Here is a 10,372-nt window from a genome sequence, read left to right on the forward strand (position 1 = left end):
GAATTTGTTATCTCTACATCTACTTCTTGTATGAATATCTAACTAATAAATCAATTGAACCCACCATGTTCTTTATATGTTAGACTGAGTGCCTAGATCTTCTATAATCTACTGTAGATAATTGTTCGTAACATACATATACGGAGAGGACTTTTAATGCTTGTCCCAGAAGTTTTGGAGGTTCTTGGAGGGCTTGTTGAAGATTTAGAAGCAGCACGTGAGAGGCTTGTTCATGAAATAGATAAGCCACCACGAGGCAAAAGGTACTTTTAGCCATGTTTTTATTTAAGTACTGGAACAGGAACCCATTACATTTGCCTTTTTCTATCTGCACCTTGAAAAGCTTGTCACTCCTGATAGAAAACCTATCATTTTTCACCTTCTTTAGATTCTTTGCTCGTCGAAGAGAATGTTAGAGAGTTGCTTCATGAATCTTAAAATTGCATGATGAAAGTAGTTGGCCTTATAAGATTTACTTCAAGCCCATCTCATGTAGTTTACTTCACCATTATTTGTATCTACTTTAAGGTTATCACCATAGCTAGTTCTAAAATGTTATCTAATTTTTTGTATGCTGTTTTCCAAATTAACATCATTGTGATGGCAAAAGGTTGTGGTGATTATCTAAAAGTGATTGACATAATGTTGCAGAGCATTTATCAGTTTTTTCAGGCAATTAACCTCATATATTATGGGTGCAAAGTACATATAGTTTGTTGTTGTTAACTTTGTTTATGTTACTTTCGAAGGTTATCTTCTCAGATAACTAATATGAAAATTTCAAAAGTTGGCTTCTTTTCTTTTCCCCCGAGGACAAAAACAAAATCAACCGTACTATTCGGTAGTCCTTTTTAGGAAATGATTTTTCATACAGTTTTGACAGGTTTATGTAAAGCCCAGGAACCACGATTTATCTTGATATTGCCATATTTTTTTCCATTGAAAATAATTGTGTCGACAATTGGTGTTGAGAGTATTGAAAAGTTCTATACTGCTCTTGATTCTTGCTAGTATTGGTTTTTTGGAGTTAACTAAATTGCGGTGACAAAGGCTTTTTTTGGGACTTATTTTTTTCTTGTATGTAAGTGGGATACCTAGAAATCAATTTATTCTCTCACCAGAAGGATTCTATGGTTGATTCACTGACTCTAAGCTTGGACGTTATTCTTTTCTATTTGATCTGTTGCAACTTCCAGAAATTTGTTGAAGTTCTGATTATAATCCCAGTAACTCAAATGGATAATATCTGCTGACGAAAAAAAGGGTCAACTACATTGAAGACGTGTATTATTTTACACCCCATTTCTGTATTTTCCTGATACCTACATGTTTCATCCGGATTATAATTCGTCAATTAAGTCCTTACTTCGATATGCAGAAGGAAGCAAGGCAATGAAGCAGTTCCTTTGGCCCAAAGAGCATCTCTTGCAGCTTGGCCATCTGCCACTGCTGATAGTGGTGCTGGGCAACTGAATTTTGCAGTGCCACTGAATTCAAATAACCCACAGACAACAGCTCAAGGTAAGACATATATTGTATTATGTTCTGAAAATAGTATTTTGCAAAGTACCTTCATTCCTTTATTCACTCAGTAATTTTGTTGCCCACAAGTATTGATGNTGGCCCCTAGCAACATGAAACCAGCCTCACAAAAGTAGGGTAACCCTCTTAAAGTATTTCTGGGGACCTGCATCTTAACTGATCTTAACCAGTCAGCCATTATATATACACATGTATCATACATGTTATGTACTGGTGGCGGTAATGTATATTATCCATAACACAGTCCATTATTCCTTTATTTTTCCACATATACCACGTAGTTTACATAATTGCATAATGATGTCCTTCTGCTGGCAAATCTTCTGCATCATTAGAATTAGGATGTTGTCATCTGCTAAGTGATGATTGAAAAAAAATACTTTTATGCTTTATTGGTGTCACGTCCCGCNCAATGCTTCACCAAGTGAATAAAAAGTAGTGAGAGGAATGCCTCATAAATACACTTGCGTGAGATTGTGCCCACATCAATTGTATATGAGAGAATTCCTCTATATGACATATGCATACCCATTAAATCTCTCTCTCTGTCTCTCTGTCTCTCTTGTCTCTCTCTCTCTCTCTCTCTATATATATATATTAATTAAATAATACTATTATATATATTAGCCTAAGATACATATACAACAGAGCATGTAACTAAGACAACAAGAAATATAGATAAAGAAATCTCCTAAAAGGCAGAGTTTAGCTACAAGTCTACATTGAAAAAAGTAAGAGAAAAAATACATCATGGTCTAGAAGCCACATATGGCTCAAGGAAAAGTCTAAATTAAATAACTATCTAAACAACTGAAGCTGAAGAGCTGATAGGATAAAAAGATGATCACTACCGTTAGGCCTGATCCTCAAAATACTCTCGATTTTGTGAAGAAAGAACAATCTCCGAGTCTGGGGTATGCAAACCCAAAGGGAGTCAGAAACCTCCCAACAAGTATGTAAAATGAAGAAATGGTGCACGTGTAAGTGTATGTGGCAGATATAAAGAAAAGCTAAAATTCTAAATTAAATGATGTCAAGATAAAGTCCATCACAACGCACACAAACAAATTATTATTATTTTAGCAGTTGTTTGAATTAGGGGAGAACTATTTCATGTATATAAATCGGGTTCCCATAAATCATCACAGGAACACAGCTTCAAGTCCAGTATTGGACGTTGGCCCTTATATATACCTTTGTATATCAAGAATGTACATGAGCCCGCTTATATACATGTTATATTCTCCGTCCAATTTTCTTTTATGAAAACCATGTTTATCTATTTATTTTAAGTGATTGTGCATGAAATATTGTTCACTAACTACAGAGTTACCGTAGAACGACTTTCATAAAACTATGGAAAAATAATTGTGACAAAAACTTGTCCAATCGAATGGATGCATCGTCTAGTCGATGCTATTATATAATTATAATAATCAAGAGAAACTCACATCGTGATATCCATGTCGAGGGTATAGCCATGTTATGATAGCACGCTTATGAATCATATTTTGACGCTTAATTCTTCTTCTGATGATTGATTCAACCTCTAATAAAAAAGATAGACCTTTGTTCTATTTCATCTCTTCAACAAGTTTAGTAATGAGCAAATTACATAGGTAGAAAAAATGAATTCATATGGTGGCTTTGACATCAACCAATCGTGGAACATATTCCATTTTGAGAGATTTAAAAAAGCACCATCTCGTTGAAAGGTTCTATCCATCTGCCCTTTCTCAACGTAGCACTATCGTCTTCATGCACAATCGACCCTATTAAATATTACTAGGTGATCAAACATAACATCAAATATTCAAACGCATCATCAAATGACATATCTTCACTTACCAAAAAAGAAAATAAATAAATAACATAATTATTTAGTGTCCGAAAAAAGTAAATGGGTTTGGTTTGATAGCTTAAAGATCCACAAATCTGATGTTTTGTTGAGTAAAAAGCCCAAGCGTGTCTGTAATTTGAGTTATAGCCCCAAACGAGTCTAGTATTTGATATCGGGTCCGAACTTGGTCCGGTTCGAGTTCACAACAGCCCCAAAATAATTTTTTTTTCTAAAAAAAGAGGACCATAGGATTCGAACCCGAGACCTAATCCACAACAACCTAGCCTCTTAACCACTAGGACAAGCATTTTGACATGAGAATGTACCCACAGAAAATATTATATACCTGTCATATACTTATTTCTTAAGAGAAACTAAAAAGTAGAAATTAAAGACAACTAAGATGATTGTTCAAATATATTTGAACCCTTCATACCTAAAGAAATACTTTTAGGCCGAAATTAAATAATTGATAATCATATTGTTACAAAGGAAAAAAGAGTTATTTAAAGACTACTTAACTAGAAAATTTTTAATTTGAAATTTTAATTAAGGATATTCACTTATCGTTGTAGTCTAAATAACGGCTTTATATATAAATAAATAGTTAAATTCTTCTTACCAAAACACTTTTAAAAGTAATATAAAATTTTTCTTACCAAAACACTTTTAAATATAAGAAATTTTAATTAAGGATATTCACTTATCGTTGTAGTCTAAATAAAGGCTTTATATATAAATAAATATTTAAAATTTTCTTACCAAAACACTTTTAAAAAGCAATATAATTTTTTTTATATGTAGACTATATGCTGAACTAGAAAACTTTCTTAAAATCAGAAATATCCTACCTCAGATAGTTATCATAGGAAACCTAATATAATATGTAGGACAAAAGTCATTCATTTGATAAAAGACAAATTTTTTATATATATATAAGTATATATATTATAGAGAGAGAGGATGAGAGAAGCGAAGGAGAGGAGAATTCTATTGTCACTTTAAGTGGACTATCCACCAAGTTTCTATCTCATTTGATGTTTCCCTAGGGATCCATGCAAGATATGAAGATGCTTTATAATTATATATATATATATATATATATATATATTATAAATATATATATATATTATATATATATGTATGTGTGTGACTAATGTTGATGTGTGTGTGTGTTGAAATATGGGTATGTTTGTACCAATCCAATTTTGTGCTTGGTAGTGAGGTGAAAGCAAAATTTTGGCGTTGATAGCTGATGTAAAATAGTATGGGTGATGTTTAGGTACCAAGCACAAATTTTGTGTTGGTGTGACGTGGCAATTCCATATATATATATAACTATATATATATATATATATATATATGTATATATTATCATATTATATATATTGGGATGTCTGGTACAAGCACAATTTTGTGCTTGTATGGGGTGGCACAATTCCCTCACTCATTCAAATATGGACCACGATTGTGAATGAGTGTGAGGAGTGATGTGGATATGATGAGTGGAGGGGATTATTGCCACTTCATTACCAAACATAATTTTTTATGCTTTGGTACAGCATACCCATTTCTCTCTCTCTCTCTTCTCTTATATATATATATTCTATTATATATACTAATATATATATATATATATTATTATATATATATATATTAATATATATATATATGTGGATAGAAGTTTGGTGGACAAATCCTCTTGTCCACTTAAGTTGACATAGATTCACTCTCTTCTCTCTTCTATTATATATATAGATAGAGAGAGAGAGAGAGACGGGCGGGGAAAGGGGGGGGGGGGGTGGTGACTATATGATCAACTTAGTGGACAGAGGATATTTGTCCACAAACTTTCTATCATCTGATAATAAATATATCTATATATATATATATATATAAGAAATTGAGAAATTCTTTCTTGTTTTTATTCTGAGGAAAGAATTACATATATACTGTTAACTAAGGAATAAAAACAGAAAAGTAACTAATTGATTCTGTTCCCACAAAATAGGAAAGAATCATGAAGAGGATCACGCATGATCTTCCCTCTACTAAATAAAATACTAACTAAAGCAAATTACAATTAACTCATAACTTTGAATAACTAATTTCAACACTCCCCCTCAAGCTGGTGTATATAAATCATACAACCCTAGCTTGCTACTCAAATCTTCAAAGTTAGGTAGTGGCAATGCTTTGGTGAGGATGTCTGCGATCTGTTGGTGCGTAGGAGTGTAATTCAGTTGCACGACTGCACTAGTGATCTTCTCGGAGATGAAGTGTCTAACAATCTTGACGTGGTTGGTACGATCATGATGAACTGGGTTCTTAGCAATGCTAATTGCAGCTTGATTATCACACATCATTTGAATGTATGAAGGATTGCTCATACCAAGTTCACTAAGAAGTCTTCTTATCCAGATTGCTTCGCAAATTCCATGAGCTAACGCTCTGAATTCTGCCTCCACACTGCTCCTAGCAACAACTGATTGCTTCTTACTTCTTCAAGTCACTAAGTTTCCCTAGACAAAGGAACAATAAGCTGAAGTAGATCTCCTATCTGAAATGTCTCCAGCCCAATCAGCATTTGAATAAATTTCAATGCTTCGATTTTTTGACTTCTTGAAAAATAATCCCTTCTCAGGATTTATTTTCAGATATTTCAGTATTCTGTAGGCTGCATTCATGTGCTCGTCTGTTGGACTGTGCATGAGTTAGCTGACAACGCTAGCAGTAAAGCCAAGATCAGGTCGAGTATGTGTGAGGTATATCAGTCTTCCAACTAGCCTCTGATATTTCCCCCTATCGACTGGAGTGCTATCTTTTTCTAAGCCAATCTTCTTGTAGGGATCCATCGGTGTATCAACAAGTTTGCACCCGATCATACCAGTCTCCTTCAGTAAGTCCAGAGTGTACTTTCGTTGGGAAACAACAATCCCATTTCGAGATCTAGCCACCTCCATCCCAAGGAAGTATTTGAGACTCCAAATCTTTGACTTCAAACTCTTGGGCTAGGCGATCCTTCAATCTGTGTTATTCTTCCTCATCATCTCCCGAAAGTATACTGTCATCAACATATACTATCAAGAGTGCAATCTTCCTAGTTGGTGACGTCCGAATGAATAATGTATGGTCTGCCTGACACTGAACATAGCCGAACCTCATAATAGCCTTTGCAAACTTGTCAAACCATGCTCGAGGAGATTGTTTTAGACCATACAACAACTTTTTAAGCTGGCACACCTTGTTTCCGGTGAGATTCCATTCAAGTCCTGGGGGAATTTCCATGTGTACCTCTTCTTCTAGATCTCCATTGGGAAATGCATTTTTTATATCCAATTGGTTTAAATTCCAATCATGATTGACAGCCAAAGAGAGTAGAATTCTAATGATGTTGAGTTTTGCCACTTGAGCGAAGGTTTCTTGGTAGTCAATCCCATATGATTGTGTGAATCCTTTAGCTACAAGCCGAGCTTTGAGTCTCTCTACACTCCCATCTGTCTTATACTTGACTGTGAATATCCACTTGCACCTAACTAGCCGTTCTCCTACTGGAAGGTCACTAAGAATCCATGTTCCATTCTTCTTGAGGGCATCTATTTTCTCTTGAACAACTTTCTTCCAACCCGGATGATTGAGAGCTTCCTGTATATTGTTAGGAACCTGTATACTGTCCAAGGAAGAAATAAATGCTTTATATGATGAAGATAAGCCATCATATGAAATATAATTAGCAATTGGATGACTAATGCACTTTCGTACTCCTTTCCTTTCTGCATTAGACTTGTTCAAGTCATGAATGAATGGAATCATAGGCTCATCAGGGACAACACTATCCGTACATGTAGTGTCTTCAGGAGGACTTGAATCCGGTTTCGAATTTTGGATTGGTGGTTGTGTTTCTTGCTCTATTTCCTGTTTAGTGTGTCTCCTTCGGTAGACCTTCAGATTTTCATGAGCAAGCTGAGGAACAATGGGAATTTGAGGTGGAATTTGAGGTGTGATTTGTGCTGGAGAGGACTCTAAAGGCTCAATTGATGATTGCAAACGAGGTGACTGAGAGGTATTGGAAGGAGGTTCTGTCTGTTGCTCTTGGGGCTGATTTGTAGAATTTGGTGAATGCTGTGAGGGCTCTAATAAATTTTTCTAAAACTTACATTCACACTCACTCTCCCCCTGAATTGCAGGTTTGGGATAGAAGGGTAGTTTTTCGAAGAATGTGACATCCATGGATATATATAGCTTTCTTGTATGTGGGGAGTAGCATTTGTAACCTTTTTGATGAAGAGTATATCCTAAGAAAATACATTTTAGAGCCCTAGGATCGAGTTTGCTTCTGTGTTGTGAGTGGATATGCACAAAGGAAGTACAACCAAATATTTTTGGAGGCAAATCAGGAGAAACAAACATGGAGTGAGGAAAGAAATCAAGAAATACTTGATGAGGACAATGGAACCCCAGAATTCGAGACGACATTATGCTTATGAGATAGGTAGTGGTAAGAATACCTTCACCCCAGAAAAATTTTGGGACATTGGAGGAGAACATGAGACAGCGAGCAACATCGAGGAGATGTTTGTTTTTGCGTTCGGCAACCTCATTTTGTTGAGGGGTGTCAACACACGAACTGATGTGAATGATACCTTGGTTGAGGAGATATGAGTTGAGATTGCCTGTGAAATGTTCTTTGGCATTGTCAGTTTTGAGAACTTGGATTTTGGTCTTGAATTAATTTTGAATCATTGTATTGAAACTTTGGAAGATTTGACCAACTTTAGACTTTTCTTTCATAAGAAATACCCAAGTAAGACGTGAATGATCATCAATAAACGAAACAAACCAACGGTCCCCTAAAATATTTTTGATTCGGGAAGGACCCCACACATCACTGTGAGTTAAAGTAAACGGGTTTGAAGGCTTATATTCAAGACGTGTATAAAATGTCGAGTGTGTTTAGAAAATTGACATATTTCACAATGAAAAGAAGGATTTTTATTGATAAATAACTTGGGGAAAAGTTTAGCAAAATACATGAAACTCGGATGACCCAATCGATAGTGTAACAAAACAACTTCACTAACGTTATTGACACTCAAACTGGAAATGGTATTAAAAGAACAAGCTGAGAGACTTTTGACACATTTTTCTCTTGGATAGGAATCGAAAGGAGGACATTTGAGGAGATAGAGCCCGTTACATAGGTCAGCACTGCCAATCATCTTCTCCGAATCCAAGTTCTGCAAAATACACAAATTTGGATAGAATTTAATATACAGTTGAGATCACGAGTCAACTTGCTTATTGAGAGTAAATTGCAATCTAAGCCAGGCACATGAAGTACATAGGTGAGATGCAACTCTTTTGAGAGTTGTATAGAACCTATTCCTGTGATTTTGGAGTGTGAGCCATCAACAATTCGCACCGAGGAGTTGTCGTTGTTGGTTCTATAATCCTGGAACAGTGAGGCATCTCCTGTCATATGGTCTGAGGCTCCGGTATCAACAATTAAGGGTTTGCTGACTCCTTTAGTGGCTGTGAAAGCAGAATGAGAATCCTTCTGAGCCATCAAACTAGTCCATGCATTAGAAGAATTCAGTGTTGCTTGAGTGAACAATTGTTGAAGAATGTCTACTTGTTCCTTGTTGAATGGACTAGGTACATATGAGGTCTGCATAGTTGTGCTGGATGCCACATGTGCATGACTATCTCGGTCATTCTTGGGATTCGGTTTCCCGTCAGCAGGTTTGCCATGAATCTTCCAACATGTCTCCTTTTAGTGGGCGAGTATATGACAGTGATCGCACCAAGGTCTCTCCCCTTTTTTCCGAGTCTCACTCAGGATTGTGTTATTGGATCCACGAGCAGCAAGAGCAGATGCATCTAGTGTTGATTCTGATGGCCCCATCATCACTTTTTTTCTATTTTCTTCGCGTCTAACCTCAGAGAATGCCCCACGAAGGTTTGATAGAGGTTTTGTGCCTATGATAAGGCTTCAAACTTGATCTAGGTCTTTATTAAGTCCTAGAAGAAATTTGAATGTTCTCTTCTGTTCTACAATTTTCTTGTACAGTGTTGTATCTTCAGAGCACTTCCATGGATGGGTTTTAAAGCGGTCAAGCTGCTGCCAATGCCTGTTGATGGTACTGAAGTATTGTGTAACTGACTGGTCTCCTTGACGGAAGTTGTGTAGCAGTGTTTCAATCTGAAATAACTCCAAGGTGTTTCGGAGCTTGAGTAAGTCTCTCATGCTGCGTCCCAAATCTCCTTTGCAGTCCCGAATAATAGAAAATTCTCACTAATGTCATTGTTCATGGAATTGATGAGCCATGACATGATCATATTATTTTTTGTTTTCCATTTCCTATAGCCAGGATCTGATGTAGCAGGTATACTTGCCTCACCCGTGAGATAATCATCTATGCCCTTTCCATAAATGAACATCATAACTGATTGAGACCACTAAAGAAAGTTGTGGCCATTCAGTTTATGACTAGTGATCATAATAGGCGAAGAATTAGATCCACCAAGATGTGCGGTTTCCATATTTCCTCCCGGTGGTGATGTAGTATCAGACGACGTGATGGACGTTTGAGAAGAGGTCATTCCATATTTTGCCATCTTAGATACAATGAGAGGTGAAGAGTGGGAAGGATTCAGTCAGAAGAAGAGGTGGTAGAGAGAATAGGGTGGGCGACACTGCTAGGGTTCAGAGAATGTGCTTTGATACCATAAAGAAATTGAGAAATTCTTTCTTGTTTTTATTCTGAGGAAAGAATTACATATATTACATATATACTGTTAACTAAGGAATAAAAACAGAAAAGGAACTAATTGATTATGTTCCCACAAAATAGGAAAGAATCATGAAGAGGATCACGCAGGATCTTCCTTAACTAAATAAAATACTAACTAGAGCAAATTACAATTAACTCCTAACTTTGAATAATTAATTTATATATATATATATATATATATATATATATATATATA

At 35.8% G+C, this 10,372-nt stretch overlaps 1 protein-coding gene across 5 annotated transcripts in view; it reads left to right on the plus strand.

Moving 5' to 3' along the window:
• Positions 1 to 10,372, plus strand: part of LOC109830602 (recQ-mediated genome instability protein 1) — a 41,827-nt gene that overhangs the window by 3,877 nt on the left and 27,578 nt on the right. For all 5 annotated transcript variants that reach the window (XM_020397907.1, XM_020397909.1, XM_020397911.1 and 2 more), the window contains exons 3-4: positions 118 to 263; positions 1,379 to 1,521. In XM_020397907.1, coding sequence (XP_020253496.1) covers positions 118 to 263; positions 1,379 to 1,521 — 289 coding nt within the window. The remainder of the gene's footprint in view (positions 1 to 117; positions 264 to 1,378; positions 1,522 to 10,372) is intronic.

Source organism: Asparagus officinalis, chromosome 2 (genome assembly GCF_001876935.1).
Source record: "Asparagus officinalis chromosome 2, Aspof.V1, whole genome shotgun sequence".
Taxonomy (NCBI): Eukaryota; Viridiplantae; Streptophyta; class Magnoliopsida; order Asparagales; family Asparagaceae; genus Asparagus; species Asparagus officinalis.